The 17,451-nt window shown below is 50.0% G+C and overlaps 3 protein-coding genes across 3 annotated transcripts; 1 reads left to right on the top strand and 2 right to left on the bottom strand.

The window, feature by feature from the left end:
* Positions 1-816: 816 nt before the first annotated feature.
* On the top strand, positions 817-9,070 carry BDV37DRAFT_285272 (type I polyketide synthase; the record flags this gene model as incomplete). The annotated part of the gene is made up of 10 exons (XM_032087681.1): positions 817-996; positions 1,067-1,374; positions 1,429-1,771; positions 1,838-4,382; positions 4,443-5,671; positions 5,723-6,777; positions 6,831-7,138; positions 7,200-8,135; positions 8,190-8,440; positions 8,498-9,070. 10 exons carry the CDS (start codon positions 817-819, stop codon positions 9,068-9,070), a joined length of 7,728 nt encoding a protein of 2,575 aa, XP_031939187.1.
* Positions 9,071-9,523: 453 nt separating this feature from the next.
* BDV37DRAFT_285273 (uncharacterized protein) lies at positions 9,524-11,114 on the bottom strand (the record flags this gene model as incomplete). The annotated part of the gene is made up of 2 exons (XM_032087682.1): positions 9,524-10,798; positions 10,863-11,114. 2 exons carry the CDS (start codon positions 11,112-11,114, stop codon positions 9,524-9,526), a joined length of 1,527 nt encoding a protein of 508 aa, XP_031939188.1.
* Positions 11,115-13,228: 2,114 nt separating this feature from the next.
* On the bottom strand, positions 13,229-15,161 carry BDV37DRAFT_273323 (aldehyde dehydrogenase family protein; the record flags this gene model as incomplete). The annotated part of the gene is made up of 11 exons (XM_032085032.1): positions 13,229-13,443; positions 13,512-13,608; positions 13,684-13,824; positions 13,857-13,894; positions 13,954-14,094; positions 14,193-14,298; positions 14,361-14,384; positions 14,463-14,516; positions 14,584-14,736; positions 14,800-14,990; positions 15,122-15,161. 11 exons carry the CDS (start codon positions 15,159-15,161, stop codon positions 13,229-13,231), a joined length of 1,200 nt encoding a protein of 399 aa, XP_031939189.1.
* Positions 15,162-17,451: the final 2,290 nt, after the last annotated feature.

Genomic DNA, 17,451 nt, shown 5'->3' on the forward strand with positions numbered 1-17,451 from the left:
AGAATACGCGGTGCAACCCGCCAAGCTTGTTGAATCAGGCCCCAAAAACGCCAACCTCCCTTTCAGCCACTGGGATATTTTGACAACAAGAAGAATGTGATCGACATACTTCCTGGCACTTGAAACGAGGCAAACAGGATTACGTACTAAACCTTTACACTATTAACACGAATAGAAAGCTAAAAGCCCTTTGAAGCAAACATTGTGGCCGTTATGTGTCTCATCCCTTGTATCCGCTCTATAGGGGTATCCAGGTTCATCGTCCTAAAGGGACGGAAATTATCGCCGACGGACGCAGCCCATTAGCCTTTCAGTTTGGTCTGGTGCTGGCGTTAAACCCTTTCCATATAGCCACGGTAATTAGCAATCACTGAACGCTGTCTCCTCGCAAGAAGCTGGACGACCTGTTAAGATAGACGCTATCTTTAGTGCTTTAAATGACGACCGTCCGACATCGTGACGATCGGTATTCAAACCTTATAAACACGGCTGAATAGAATTCTCGCAGCTGTTTATTATGGTTGTTCACGTTCTCCCATTTGTCCATGAAATACGAGCTAGGAATCAGGGCTTGACATAGACTCCTTGTCGAGTCGACCTCATAATCAACCCGCGCGCTCCTGTGGACTTCTACAGGAGAGCCTATTACTTCAAACCTGATCATTTGACAGGCTTCAGTATATTCTTTCTTTCTTTTGCTCTTTCGCTCCTTCCCTGTTTCCTTCTTTTGCTTTTTCTTTTATATCCCCCCCTTCGTCCTTCTTGTTGTTTTCGAGTCGCCAAGTTCGCCTCAGGATTGCTGAGAAAACCATCACAATGGCTTCTGGAGACATCGCAATTATTGGCATGGCATGCCGCTTCGCCGGCGACGCGAAGTCACCAGAGGCCTTTCATGAAATGTTACAAAAAGGAAAAGATGCTTGGACCAAAGTTCCTCCTTCACGCTTCAATGTAGAAGCATTTCGGCACCCATCGAAAGATCGCAGTGGAAGCATGGTAATGAAAACGCCGCGCCCAAAATAGACCCAAGGAGGTTCTCGCCTTTTTGCTGACAACAGCTGCCCAGGTCTGCGAGGGTGGTTATTTCTTAGAGCAAGACGTTTCCAAATGGGACGCCCCGTTCTTTACATGCTCTGCTTCCGAAGCCCGTTCCTACGATCCTCAACAGCGCCTGCTTCTTGAACTTGCGTACGAGAGCTTAGAGAGTGCCGGTATCCCCATCACACACATCGCGAACACCGATGCCGCCTGCTTTGTGGGTGCGTTCTCCGAAGACTACAAGTCGATTGTATCAAGAGACATACATACTACGCCACAATATGCGAAGACGGGCACGGCGCTCTCCATCCTTTCGAACCGCATCAGTTGGTTCTAGTAAGTCTTAATCGTGACCGGCCAATCCGCTGAACTTATAGTAACTTTGGGTAGCAACCTGCGAGGCCCATCGGTCACTTGCGACACGGCATGCTCTAGTTCTATGGCTGCCTTGCATATAGCCTGCGAGACGATACGGTCTAACAGCAGTCCAACCCGCTGTGCGCTGGTAGGAGGCGCAAATCTCATCTTGGAGCCGGACGACTATTGTGGGCTCAACGCCCTTGGATTTCTCAGCCCAAACAGCCGTTGCTTCTCCTTCGACTCACGAGCAGATGGGTATGCGCGGGGAGAGGGGGTAGCTATGATTGTCTTGAAACATATTGATGATGCGTTGCGCGACGGTGACCCCATCCGGGCTGTGATACGCGGCACTGGCCTCAACTCAGACGGCAGGGTGCGTAAAACGGAGACAACCTGGAGCGTGTATAAGCGAAATTGTTGCTAACAATTCATTTTGTAGACCGCTGGTATTACCCTGCCAAGTGCGGAGGCCCAAGCGAGGTTGATAGTGAACACATACCGCATGGCGAATCTCGACCCTGCTGACACCCAGTATGTTGAGCTTCACGGCACCGGCACGAAAGCTGGTGATAGTGCAGAGGTTCGCGCAATTTCCCACACGATCGCTACTGCCCGAAGCCAGCCGCTCTACTGTGGTTCGGTCAAGTCAAGAGTTGGGCACACGGAGGCGGCAGCTGGTATGGCAGCTATCATCAAATCTGTTCTCTGCCTTGAAAAGGGTGTAATTACTCCCAATCTCAACCTTGCGACAGTGAACCCTCGGCTCATGCTTGACTCTCACAACATGGTCGTGCCCACTTCCTCGATACCATGGCCGGAATGTGAAGTGCGACGATGCTCAATCAACAACTTTGGATTTGGCGGTACCAACGCTCATGTAATTCTCGACGACGCATACAACTATCTTCGACTGAGAGGTAAACTTCTAAGGACGAAGCAAGAGCTTGCTTTGGTCCAGCCCCGCGTCTTTGCTCTGTCAGCTCCCGAGCAAGCAGCTATGGCGCGACAACGCCATGCCCACGCAGACTACGTGGAATCCCGATACACAGCTGCCACACTACAACCCCTTGCTAGGACACTAAGTGAGCGACGATCTGTTTTCCAATGGAGGCATGCTGTTGTTGCATCCTCTCCACAGGACCTGTCGTCTGTATGGAGAGACGACACTATAGCGCCCGTGAAAGCTGCGACGAACCCCAACGTGGCCTTTATTTTCACGGGACAAGGAGCTCAGTGGTACGGAATGGGCCGCGAGCTGGTATGCTTCCCCGAGTTTGCGGACTCGGTTCGACGGTCCGCGGCGTGTCTGATGGATCTGGGCTGTGCCTGGGACGCTTGGGCGGAGCTGATGCTGCCCAAATCTGAAGCCGACTCCAAGGTCAAGCAGGCAGAGTACTCACAGCCACTGTGCCTGATACTACAGATTGCTCTGGTGGATCTCGCAGCGCATTGGAACATCAAGCCCATGGCAGTAATCGGGCATTCTTCTGGTGAGATGGCTGCTGCGTACGCGGCGGGTGCACTGTCGCGGGAGGACTGCCTGAAGATTGCTTATCACCGCGGCCTCATATCCAAGATGGCGCAGGACCGTAGGCCTGGAGGCGGTATGATGGCAGTTGGGTTATCACTGGAACACGTTCAGCCTTATATTGCTCATACTGATGGTGTTGTTGGTATTGCCTGCGTTAACAGTCCCGAAAGCATCACCCTCGCTGGTGACAGGGCAGCCTTGGAGAAGCTCAAGGAAACCTTTGACCAAGAGAAAATATTTTGCCGCCTGCTACAAGTCGAGAATGCCTACCACAGCTCCCAGATGCTTAGTGTCAGTGCGGACTATAGAGAGAGCATCAAGGAGATAGCGCCTTCCCATGTCCCCTCTGTTGCATTCTATTCGACTGTTCACGGCCGCCAAATACCAACGTGTGAGCTGACTGCCGACTACTGGGTTCAGAATCTGTGTTCAACTGTTCAATTCGTAGACGGCCTTGATGACATGATGTATGCAGATGTTGCTAATAGGCAACTCAAGGCCAAGTCCAAAATGCCAAGTCTGCTGTTTGAGATCGGTCCACACTCTACGCTGGCTGGTGCCATCAGGCAGTATAAAGCGAACCGTGATGGTTTGGAGAATTTGACATACAATTCTATCCTTGTGCGCGCGAAGGATGCCTCACTCACAGCCGTTGGGGCCGCTGGCACGCTGTGGACCATGGGAGTTCCGGTCAAGTTGGATAAGGTGAGTGCCATGAAGAAGTTGAAGCTTAAACTTGGAGGCCTGTCTAACACATGTGAAAAGGTTAATAATGTGCAAGAATCTGCTGGTGTTCTTACAGACCTGCCGACCTATCAGTGGAACCACTCAACATCGTACTGGCATGAGAGCAGACAGTCTAGGAACCACCGTCGACCACAGTTTCCAAGACACGACCTCATCGGATCACTGTTAGAATCATACAACGCCATTGAGCCAGTATGGAAGAACCACTTGCGTGTTTCTGATTTGCCTTGGCTTCAGGACCACCAGATCCACGGCGATATTGTCTTTCCCGCAGCGGCCATGATCTGCTCCGCCGTGGAAGCTGCCAGACAAATCGCGGCCGTCGAGGGCTCCAGTGCCGATGTATCAGGCTTTGAATTCCGCGAGCTTTCCGTATCAAAGGCCCTGGTCATCCCAAACAATGATATTGGGGTAGAGGTCCATACCAACCTCAAGCGCAGAAAGGTCGGATCAGGCAGCGGTGCCGGGCCATGGTTTGAGTTTTCCTACTACTCATGCCAGGATAACGATACTTTCGTCGAACATGCCTCGGGACTTCTGCGGATTCAATACTCAAACAAGGTGACCGAGGTCGACGGAGGGAAAGAAGCCCGCGAGGAGATTCTTGCATACAATGAGCGATGGAATTCGAAACGAGCATTGTGTCTCAAAAGGGTGCCAAGATCCAGCCACTACAACTTTTGTGATGAGCAGGGACTCCATTTTGGTAATTAATGCCCTCAAACTATATGCGTGTGGTGCAGCGAAATTGACTAAATTGCAACAGGAAAAACATTCCAGGGCTTGCGCAGTATTCACCAACATGAATTAACGGTTGCGTTTGAGACCATGATTCCGGACACGCGCGCATGCATGCCGGCATTCAAGGAGAGCGACTATGTCATGCATCCCGCGACGCTTGATGCCTTCTTTCAATCTATGATGATCGCAGTTCCTAGGTTAGACACTGTTGAGAACCAGGTCTGGGTCCCAACCGGTGCAGGCTATCTGTTCATTTCGAATAGCGTTGATCGCCGGTATGGCGCCACGCTGAAGGGCCTGGTCGAGTCCTCCATTACAGGCATACGTGAAATGAAGACGTCTGTGCTCATTAGAGACAGACAAGAGGAAAGCGCGCTGCCCGCCGTCATCATTGATGATTTCAAATTGACTGGACTGGGATCCACTCACAAGACGCCTGAATCGTCAGATGTGCTATCTTCAAAGCTATATGCTGCTCCCGTTTGGAAGCCCGACGTGGAACTAGTTGACGGCCAGATGCTACGAAAGATGAGTCGAATAGAGGATGATCACGTTGGCATGGTCCAATTCTGCGCAATGAGTGACAATCTTATCAAACAGATGTGCAGGCTCGCACTTGCGAAGCTCGGGCCCTGTATCAATGCGTCTTTGCCCCATCATCTCCTTAAATACGCGGAGTGGATGCACAAGCGATGCGGGTATAAGGCAACAGGGGTCATAACACCTCCTGACATTGCTAACAGCTGCAATACCTGTCGTCCATCGTTCGAACCACTTGACTTTGAAAGTTTCATTGAACTATACCCCGTCGATGGACAACTTGCGCAACGTGTGTATCTCGCTCTGAGTGCGATATTTGCACAGGAGACAACCCCTATCGCGACCCTGCGGCAGGATGACTTGCTCGACAAGGCATACCAAGACACATACGGACTGCAAGTACATTCTGAGCATATGCAAACATGGTTCGAGCTCAAGGCGCACAAGCAACCGATCCTGCGTGTAATTGAAATCGGCGGGGGAACTGCGTCCAGCACACTACCACTCCTGCAGCGGCTGAGCCAAGATGGGAGTGAGACACCTCTCTTCTCCTCCTGGACTTTTACCGACATCTCAGCCGGATGGTTCGAGAGTGCAAAGACCGTACTTAGAGACTGGGAGGGACGCGTGGAGTACAAGGTATTGGACATTGACCGAGATCCTATCGAGCAAGGCTTTGAGGCCGGCTCATATGATGTCGTGCTGGCTGTTAATGTACGAAAACGTGCCATTACTAGCATATTGGGCTATTGCTAACTATGACAGGTACTCCACGCAACGAAGAGCATCCACAGGACACTGCAGCACTGCCATACACTGCTCAAGGCTGGTGGCAACCTTATAATGGGCGAGTATACTAATCCCAATGACCTGGCCAGCTTTGTGTTCGGAATCATGCCTGGGTGGTGGGCTGCCGAAGATGACCGGCAAGACGGGCCGTTGCTACGGCCGTCTCAGTGGCATGAGTCGCTCCTGGAGGCTGGCTTCTCCGGCGCCGACATATCTCTGGGTGACAACGACGATCCAACCGCTTACAGATTGTCCACCATTATCAGCACGAAACCACGCAAGGCTTCCCTTAGGGATGTTGTAGTTGTAGTCCCAGCTAGCTGCAGCACCTCGACCAAGACGGTTGCCTCAGATATCTGCCACCGCTTCATGCAGCACGGCAACATGGTAGCCGTCAAGGATCTCGCCACTGCAGTAGTCGAGGCAAGGGGAAAGTCAGTAATATCCCTGCTAGATTACGAGGCCCCGTTCTTTGAAGATATATCAAAAGAGAACTTTGAACATACCAAACATCTTATGCTTCACAGTCGAGAACTCCTATGGGTTACACGGTCTGACCCCGAGGAAGCCCCTGGCCATCCCGCAAAACGCTTGATGTCTGGAGTTATGCGTTGCGTCAAAATGGAGGACTCATCTCGTTTACTCTACGAGCTGCACTTGTCTCGTCTGCTGGACAGCGATGTAAAGTCAACAAGTGCCGCAGTGTACAGACGTCTATGTACTATCTGGGATGGTGCTGCTGAAGAGGATCGAGTCGAGGAAATGGAGACAGAAGAGAGAGGAGGGCACTTCCACATTCCGCGCCATATGCCATATAAGGCTATGAATGATAGTCTGGCATGCGCGACCCAGACTACAGGCGTGAAGGCGCAAATCGGGAACCTTTGCCAAGTTGGCCGGCCGCTGAAACTGACCATTGGGCATCCTGGCATGCTCGATACCCTTCATTTTGTGGACGATGATGCAGGCCTGAAGCCTCTTGGTGAGCAGGAGGTTGAAATTGAAGTCAAAGCCTGCGCGTTGAACTTCTTGTGAGTGACTAAACATGACGAGGGCATTACTATTCAAGCTGACACCAGAGTAGGGATATTATGATCACGATGGGCCAGATTCAACGGCCCGACATCGGCCACGAAGCTTGTGGTATTGTTACCCGTGTAGGCTCCAAGACGACAGAGTTCTCTTGCGGAGACCGTGTGCTCTTTGTCGGGCCTGGAGCAATGAGGACTCATATCCGAGCTCATGAATCGGTCATTCAGAGACTGCCGGACAATATGTCGTTTGAAGAAGGCGCTTCTATTCCAATTGCGTATGCTACTTCCTACCGGTCCCTTGTCGAGGTAGCGAGACTTGAAAAGGGCGAGTCTGTTCTAATTCACGCTGCTGCTGGAGGTAAGATATTTCTCGCATCAGGTTGGCAAATAACCTATTGATCGCTCACACCAAACCCTAGGTTTGGGCCAAGCCCTTATCCAGATTGCCAAGATGTTGGAAGCAGAGATATACTGCACCGTTGGATCTTCTGCCAAGAAGCAGGCAGTTGTAGCTCTGGGCGTCGAACCGGACCGGGTCTTCAGTTCGCGTGATCTTTCGTTTGCCAAAGGTATCAAGCGCGTAACGGGAGGTCGTGGCGTGGATGTTGTTGTCAACTCGCTGGCTGGAGAGGCTTTGCGCCTGAGCTGGGACTGCCTTGCACCATACGGTAGGTTTATCGAAGTAGGCAAAAAGGATATCCTTGGCAATAGCGGACTCGACATGAAGCCGTTTGTCAATAACACCGTCTTTGCCGGCGTGAACCTGGAGGCCATGATGATTGACGAACCTCTCCGTTGCCGGAAGCTAGTTTCAAAGGTACTGAAGCTTTTTGAGCAAGGTGCCATTGGCTTTATACGGCCCATGACTGTTCGTGACTTCACGGAAGTGGAAAACGTATTCCGCGAGATGCAGCGAGGAAGTCACATTGGTAAGCTGATCCTCCAAGCAACACCCACGTCGCGTGTGCCTATTCTGCCGAGGGCAGAAGTACCTTTGCGACTCAAATCAGACGCAACATATTTACTTGTCGGTGGTCTTGGAGGCCTTGGCCGAGCTCAGGCCGCCTTCATGGCGGAGAACGGGGCCCGTTATATTGCGTTCATTTCTCGCTCTGGAGATGCACGAACGGAGGCCAGAAAGGTCCTGGACACGTTGAAAGAGGCAGGGGTAGAGGCTAAGGCTTATGCCGGCGATGTTGCCGACAAGGTTCAGCTGAGGAATATACTGCAAGAGATTTCTCGCAGTATGCCGCCTATCCGTGGTGTTATTCAGGGGGCCATGGTGCTTGCGGATAGTCTTTTCCACAGGATGAGTTATGACCAATGGGTGACTGCCACAAGACCAAAGGTTCAAGGTGAGTTAGAATATCTTGGCTGTGTATACAAAAAAATACTAACACAGGGTCCAGGCACCTGGAACCTCCATGACCTTCTTCCCACGGATCTCGACTTCTTCGTAGTTCTCTCATCCCTTGCCGGCATCATAGGTTCTGTCTCACAGGGAAATTATGCCGCGGGAAATACATTCCAGGATGCTCTAGTGCACTACAGACGACAAAAAGGGCTCGCGGCCCAAAGTCTTGACATTGGCATGATGAAGGGTATCGGCTACGTCGAAGAGCACCACGACTCTCGAGTGAGAACAAGTCAGGTCCGGGTGGTACGTGTCATCTCTTTGGTATTCTTTTATTTGCTTGTAATAACAAGATAATTGCAGACAAGCGTTGAAGAGCAACAATTTATGCACGCCTTGCGATGTGCGCTCTCACGTACAGTCGATGGCAACGAACCTTTGGCGGCGCAGATCCTCATCGGCGCAGGTAGTGGAGGCCTCCAGCAGCTCGTCAAGCAAACAGACGAGAGCGCCGACTTTTACTGGCTACGGTCCCTGGCATCGTTTTCCTATCTACAGCAGATGGACATCCAGAGGCAGGATGCAGCCGCTGGCGATGGCCAGGACGATACTAGCCACCTTCCCACCCAACTCACCCTATGCAAGTCGATGGATGAGGCCAACGATATGGCACAGCAACTCCTACTTGGTAAAATTGCCAAGCACATCTCGGTTCCCGCCAGCGATATTAATACGGACAAGCCGATCCACGCATACGGCGTTGATAGTCTGGTAGCAGTCGAATTGCGCAACTGGTTATCCATGGAGCTTAAGAGCGAACTGACCATCTTCGACTTGACGGGCAGTGACCCAATAAGCGAGGTGACGAAGAAGATTGCTAGTAGATCGAAGCTTGTGCCTACAGCTACCAAGGCCACGGCACCAAACGGTTCATAATTATTGCACAGTCAAGCGAGACGTACCAAGAATTGTTTATATATATATATATATATATATCTATATATTTCAGGTCAGGAATGGATATTCACTTAATGCTCTTACTTCTGTATAGAATCGACGACGTACGTATGCCCTTGGTCCGTGAAACTCGGCGTCTGACAATCGAAAGTAACTTTCCTAGTCTATGCCAGTTCTTGCAGTCGCAGTTGGATGAAGTACTATTGACGGGAGTCCAATTTATATTACATGATTTCGTACAATGTATCATTTTTAAAGAGGAATGAATGGTGATAGATATATCTAGACCTCTGAGTATCAACACTGTAGACTCAGTGATTAACGTATAGATAATCGGTAGCCACTCTATTGCAAAGACAACGTCCACCATTTAAAATCAGGTGCTCGAAATAATAGAATACAAAAAATTCAATTGAATATGAGAAGTATCCATTAGCTTTGCTCTATCAATAGCTTCATCTGTTGCTCAAGAGCGTCCCACACCTCCAGCGATAAATATCCTTCAATCCAAGCTCCACCACTATGATCTTTTCCAAGTATATGCAGCGCGTCCATGTACGGCATCGGTTCATTTACGTCTTTGAAGATCCAGTTTACCATCGTGCCACTAGGGTTGCTTCGCGTTTCCTCGCCCTCTCCTGGGCGCAACACCGCAGGAGCAAAGTCAGTCATTTTCATGATCTCGGCCTTGGTAAAGGAGTTTAACCAAATCATGATGGAGTCTGGTTCGCCACATAAACGGATCGCACTTTTGCCTTTGTCAATATGCTTGCTGACCCATTGTACAAAGCTAGCGACTCGTGGCTCTGTTGTTTGCTCCATGACTTGCGCTCGGTGGCTCAGAGCGAGCGGTGCCACCGCGCCGCGAGCTTCTTGCGCAGACAACAGTGTATAGGAGAGCATGAGCAGGTTTTGCAAATATACATCATCCAGCCGAAGTAGATCCTTCAGCCGAAAACGATAGTTGATGATGCTCATGATTGTCACAGGCCTCGGCCTAGGCTGCGACAAGGCTATTTGCCGTGTGATCCAGGCTATGAGCGCGTCAACTTCACTTATGTAAAGCTTGTCGTTAACGTCTGTCGCAATTCGAGAGACCTGGTCTTTGATTCTCTTCACTAACATGTCATACTTCACCTTGGGGATGTACATGGCTCGCAAGACCTTGGCAGGGCCAGTAAGCTTCTCCCATCCCGACCGACAGATAAACTTGGCTAACCGGAGGTTGCGCAGACGCCCTTGACTGTCGAAGAGCTTTTCCTGGTCCGAGTCGCTAGGAGGCAAATGAGAAAGGATATCATGACGAGCTCCTGCTACAAGAGGCACCTTCTCCACTTGACCGGCCATGACGAGTGACCAGCTCCTTAGCAACGCTGCCCAACCGACACCGTCCATCGCTGTGTGTGCCCAAGCAAAACCGACAACCGTGGCATCGCGGAACGAGTGGACATGCAATGAGATCTGGGGCAGGTCGGCTGCGATCAGGGCGTCTAATGACGTTGGGAAGTCCTCGCGAACTTGTAGTGTACGGAATTCAGCACTTTCTGGCAGGGTCTGTATGGACGGGTCACCCGTGCGTGTTGGAAGCCGTTTGGCTACCGGATGGTCACTGATCTTCATATGGGTCAGACAGATGTGTGTGTATGTTATAGCTGGTTGTTCGGCCGTAAACTTTGGCGGGACTTGTATCTGAAGGCCGCCGTCGACCTGGGGAGAGATCAGTAACATCGCCCATTCACTTGTCATGTGTATATACATATACGGTACTTACGCCTCTCTTTAGTCGACCTCCCAATTTCCTCCAGTCACCAATCTCAAGTAACCTTGACAAGGAGTCGTTAAGCATGTCGGCATCAAGCACGTCATTGAAAAGCATGATCATCGCCACGAACGTTTGGCACTCTTTAATGTGATCTACCGTATGCACTGGGTACATGTCTGGCTCATTCACCGGGCGCTTTAGCTCGTTGATGAGATCTCCATTTCCCTTAGCTCCGAAGAGCCACTCTCGCACATAGTTCATCTCTGTATGTAGTATCTAATGGGTAATGAATGCTGTTCTTTCGACAACGGCTGTCTCCAGAACAAGATCATGAAACGCAAATTGCTTTTGCGCGAATCGCGGTTTAAAATCGGTCGCTCCACAGAATTTGATAAATTAGAAGGTATGGCGAGAGAAATGCACCTAAATAATAACGAGAGAAGGTTTTCCCCTGGCATTTTCGCCGGCACCCAAGGGGGTCAGCATTCGCGGCTAGGGGCTTGGAAGTCAAGGGAGAGTCTGAGGCCCTCGTCTCTCTACCGTGTTGTTTACATGATAGGGATTGCAAGGGGTCGGAATTTTAGAATGATGTGGTAGAAACTTTACCACGTGAAGAAGGCAGATATTGACTGTAATCTGACATCTCTATAGCTTCCATCATACAATACTAGGTTTTAAAATAATCCCTACTAAAATGATCAACGAGTTGGGTTCCGGTTCAAGATGTATCTCCAGTACGGAACTCACAATATGAGAATAATGTAAGAATATACTTCATTAAACTATACATTATACTCCCCCGAGATACATCTTTTAGTACTAGCATTGGCTACAGCATCCTTATCGGCACCTTTACGGTTTTATAAGGAACTTCACAAAGGTTAGGACCATTCTGCATTGTGACAATGAAGCCCAACAAGGGATGGTAGATCACGCAACCCAAATGACAGGCTAATATGGAATGGTATCTCCAGTAATCCTAGGATGGCAGCAAAGTGTCAGTACGTGCAAGTGAATACGAGTCTCTGCAACTACACTTGGATATATACAGACTGTCGGGAATATCGTTCACCCTTATTGGTTATAGTGCGTGGAAGTACGAGCCATCCGCTGTAGAAAACGGGCCGTGCTATTTTTGTTTATTTTATTTTCTTTTCTTTTTTTCTTGGATTCAGCAACTGGCTTCTCACAGAGCACGTGGATGCCTCTTCTAATGCACGCAGGTGTTTGAGGCTGGTGAAAGGGCGTAGCGGAAGATATGACTACCGCTTCCAGTCCCTGGGCATTCAACATCTCCTCGAAGGACGAACAGATGGAAACGCCATAGGAAGCCAAGTACTTGTCACCCCAGTCCATGTCAATCTGGGCCGGAGGAGCAGGCGCATATAAGCTTGGTGGAGGGTGCTCTGAGTAAATTCAGTGCATGTTGACAGCCCATTCGGCCGATTCCCACAACCCCGAGCCTGACCTGTCAAGTTCTCGTATCGGATTGTCCAGTCTCGGGACTCATGGTGTACTACAGGCCTGGGTTGTTAAACGATATGTCAATTCATATGTTTCTGGTTCTCCAGTGGACGAGAGAGAGCCAACAACTGAGAGCCCTGAAAGGCCATCCTTGGCAGCGGCAAGACTTTTATAATTTAGTAGTCCATTGTCGTCATGAATGGCCTGAAGAGCTCCCCATTCAGTGTAGAGGATCGGAAATGTGCTTATCCGATGCTTACATACGGGGGCGTTTGGGCTAAATTTCTGTGGCGTAATGCATTAGGCCAGGCGAGAGGAGAATGATGATCTCCACGGTCCTGACCTTTTACCCGTCACAGTGGCAGGTATAGCTCACTGCCCCGCCATTGACCACATTATATAGCGAATGCAATGGTCAACATTATCAAGGAGAGCCCTTGTAATTTAGTCTCCCAGCTGCGAGCGAGGCAATGGCACTCTACACCATGCAACGTTGACGCGAGGACATTGGGGTAAAACCAAAGGATGCTCTAATTGCGACTTGTGGCATACATACCACAAGCTAGTTCAATAAGACAACTCAGCCCAAGAGGTGAACACAGGAAGTATATATGACAATGTAGAGGGGTAACGGGCGCAAGGTATTAACTATGCCGTTGACAGCGATAATATCACCATGGGGTTCAGTTCTTTATGACGTGATTATTTCCTGGAAGAGATGTACATATGTGGTTTATCTGTGACCGCAGATATATCTAGTCGTGCGCGAATGGCCTAGAATACAGCGGTACGAGGTAGCTACGCTTTACCCATTGGTGAAGAACGTGATAAGAAGGACAAGATCACAGAGAAAGTATTTAAACCGTCGCAGCACAATGGCCTATTCTAGAGAGTATTACGACAAATGTACACTAAATAGAGTGATTGATATATACTGATTTGCCCTGAGTGAATTCAAAAATATCAGAGCTACCTTTCTGGGACCTGATGCCTGATGCTTTCCAACCCCCGAATGGTAGCTCATAGGTGCCATCTGGCGAAGTGCAGTTCCTGCCAGCCTCAAGGGCACGCACCACGCGCAAAGCCCTGCTGACATCTTTCGTGAAGACTGAAGCATATACGCCATCTGTAAGAAACTAGTTAGACTTCACAGGACTCTCGAACCAATGTATGGGGTGTGGCAGGTCGACCTACACTCAGTATCGTACGCACGCCGGACTGCTTCTTCTTCGGTCTCAAACTCATGAAGTACCAAGACAGGGCCAAACACCTCCTCCATGTTAAGTTCGCTCTTATCAGGCATATTAGAGAAAACGGTAGGATGGATATAGTTTTAGCCCGCATTCAAGGCTCTCTTCCCACCTACCAGAGCCTGACCGTCCTGCAGTCCCGCTTCTAGATACCTTGCCACGGCAGCCGCTTGTTTGCTATCTGCTTGAGGGCCCATGTGAGTGCTCGACGCCCGAGCGTCCCTAAGGCGCAAGTTCAACATAAGCTGTGAGACCAGCTTTTGAACTTCTCAGCGGTGGTCTTCTACACGTAAAGGCGAGAGGATGCCGTGCAAACCTGGCCCGAATCTAGACAGAGAAAGATGATTTAATTAGAACGGTTCGTAGGAAGCGTTCATCTGACTTACTGAAGGTAATCGGCTTAACAGAAGCCGCGGCCGTCGCTTCTAAGTTAGCATCATCAAAAGCCAACACTGGAGACTTCCTCCCAAGCTCGAGTGAGACAGTCTTCAGGTTAGACTTCGCAGCAGCCTGCATAATGGCACGGCCTGTTCAGGTAGACCCAGTAAAGCTGATCTTTCTATATGGCAAGATTGGTTAATTGGAGTCTGACTGTACAGCTCGAAGCCGTGCACCAACCTGGTACGCATATGAGCAGAAAGCAGAGCTCCAGTTTGGCCGGGACCAGACACGACATTGATAATTCCCGGGGGGAACCCAGCTTGATATGCCAGCTGGGCGAGCAGAACTTCCTGCGACCCATCAGCTGTGAGTCCAGATAGTTTGTCTAGAAATTCGACACTAGGAGACTTACACTCAGAGGGGCCTTTTCCGATGTCTGTGACGAGCAGTGTACAGTTAGTTGACTAATTCGCCACCTTTGACTCAGAATTGCCGATGAGAGCTCGGTTCACACCTTCAATATAACTGCATTTCCAGCTCCAGAGGCAGGTACAACATGATGGCACCACTGGAAACGTAGGATGGTTATGTTCGTTACTTGGAGGTCTGGGGGTGGGGAGGGAAACGTTACATACGATCATTGTGGGAAAGTTCCAGGGAGTGATGGAAGCGACTACTCCAAACGGCTGTCGCATGGAGATATTAAGGGAGTCTGGCGAGTTCAATGAAGTCTCTCCGTCCGCGATCTCAACGAGGCCGGCAAAGTAGTTGGTGATATCGTATGCTTCCTGTACATCACCGAGGCCATCATGCAGAGGCTTCCCATACAAACCGAGTCGAGCTATCGATACGGGGGAGAATGTTAGTAACCTGTCGATCACTTGGCTAGGGCTGTTGCCACATACCTCACTCACCTTGTGTTTGTTTTCATCCATAAGGGCGGCAAACTTTCTAATGATGGCAGCCCTCTTGCGAGCAGGCAGCCTAGCCCATCCTGGCAGAGCCTTTTCGGCTGCTGCGACTGCTTTGTCGATGTCATTTCCTCGGCGATGGGAATGTTCGCGACTAGCTGATTTGTTGCCGGGTTCTGGCAATCTAGAATTAGTTTGCTATTCCATGCTCGCAGGACTGGAAGTTCAAGCAGGAGGTAAGAGGATTGGGTCCACTGTACACCCGGTGAGGGACGTGATATGTCTGTATGCTGCTGATCCATGGGGAAATGTCGTGAAGATACTCGATGCTAGCTTTGACCGAATGGCCACTCTTGCGTCAGCTGGAAAGAGATGATTGCAGAATGTGGAATAGTCGCATGAGGAAGGCTGCCGATATTCCCGCAGAGCTGCTGTGCTGCGGTCGTTGTGCCTGTGGGATTCAATCTGACATGTTCCGGTCAGATTGAGAGTATGGAATAGTCTTTAGGCTCATGAGTGGATTTTGTAGTTTCCTTCCCTACAGTATTTATCACTTCCTTACCTCTTGTGTGCCATTTGAACAATGGATATAAAAGTGACGGTGAACAGCAGCAGAAAAACAGGAGAGAGGCTGGGAAGCTACGACTGAGGTTAGATAAATGAACGTATAATCTGGTTAAAAGTCATTATGAAATAGTGTACCCTGCGTCCTGGTTCCGACTGGACCCAGATCCCAATATTCTCCCTTGAAGAGGGTATAATGTCTATTATACAGGCTTAAGTACTATTAACTATTTCTACTATGACATAGTCCCTGGCCATAAAGACCCAAGACTAGAAATGGTCTCCTTATAAGTCCTCATTAACCCCGCATCCCAGCCAAATCCCACGCCTTTTCCGGCATCGCTTCCTGCAACCCACTCACATCCCAAACCTGTACCCTCTCATCCCAATCGATGCCAAGGGGAAAATACTGCTTAACAGCTTCAGCAAAATCAAACTTGAGAGTCCGCGTCGTTGGTACACTCTCATCGTTATTGAGAACCCGCAGCAAACTTGGCTGTTTATACAACGACAAGGAACGTGAGAGATCCTCACGTAAAGCCCTAAGCGAAAGGTTGTTCTTGTTGCCGTCTTTGACCAGCAGAATGTCTCGTTGCAGACGAACAATTGCTGCAACGCGACAGAATGTATCTGGGCCAATGACTGGGAGGACATATGCCTCGGAGATGTATGCGAGCTCGCTGAGTCGCTCCTCAACTTCGGAAGTTAGGACTTTATAGCCGAAAAATCGGATGACTATATTAGATTAGAAAAATGGAAAAGGAATTAAGTATTGGATTGGGCTTACCGTCACTTTTTGCCCGACCATCAATTACGTAGTCCTGGCAGTCGAGATATGCTAGGTCTCCAGTCTTGATGAAGCCATCGTCGTCAAACATGGCCATGGTCGAATCGGTATCACCAATGTAGCTATTGCGTAACATGAGCAAGAGTCAGGTCACAAGAGTTTGGGAAGCCCCTTACTGGGAAAAAATGTATGGGCTCTTGACCAGCAATTCGCCATGGACTCCCTGCGACAGTTTGACTGTGACTCCTGGAACCGGCTGTCCGATTACTCGTTTCTGCCTGTCGTCAATCTCCCGGTCTAGATTCGATAGATGGAAATAGATACTCACATCTGCTGGACTCCCACCAGATGTTTGCAACGGTGGTAACCCAATCTCGGTAGTATTATACACAATCTCCAAGCCACGGCCATTGCGAAGATCCTGCCAAAACTGCTTCACAGCTACGCCTGGCATCCCACCTGTGCATTGAGCAATCCGTAGCCCATCAGCTGCCCTCATACACTCCTGTACGATCTGAGGAGGAAGCAGTCTAATTTTCTCCTCGAAGACCTTCATCATCCCCTGCCACACGATCGGCTGACACGCGAGGATGGTAATATCGCCGTCACGCAGCCGCTTCCACAAGAGGTCTGGCCGTGATCCGGGAGCGAAAATCTCCAGCCGCACGCCATTCGGCAGCATCGACAGGAGCGGACGTGAACCTGCCACCCAGAATACGGGACGATGGATGAGGATGACGTCGGTATCCAGGGCGTCGCAGGATTCAGCCAACCCGTAAAGCAATTTTCGCGTGTGGACGACGCCTTTTGGGGGACCAGTGCTGCCCGAGGTGAAGAGAACCAGGGCAGGTTGAGACGATGGAAAGCTAAAGGTTGTCATAATCGAATAGTCGGCGTCGTGCGTGGTTGGGACGCTCTGATAGACTTCAATTGCGATTTGCTTGATGAACGCAGAGTCCTTATCGCTAGCCTTTTCGGTCTGGCTGGCATACTTCCTAATGCTCACTGCCAGATCTTCCATCTCGGGTGCTACCAGCAAGCACGCTGCATCGCACTTGTTGTAGAGATACAGTGCCTCCTCTGGGATTAACCCCGTTGCTATTGACCATGTCAGCCAATCCCGCCATGTAAAGTCAACAATATGAAATTGTCTTACGCAGAACAACCGCAGCAGCCCCAATCGCCGCTATTGCCAGCAATGCAACAATACAGTGATAACTCACTGGCGCCAAAAGACAGAT

This window comes from Aspergillus pseudonomiae (assembly GCF_009193645.1).
Source record: "Aspergillus pseudonomiae strain CBS 119388 unplaced genomic scaffold BDV37scaffold_58, whole genome shotgun sequence".
Classification (NCBI taxonomy): Eukaryota; Fungi; Ascomycota; class Eurotiomycetes; order Eurotiales; family Aspergillaceae; genus Aspergillus; species Aspergillus pseudonomiae.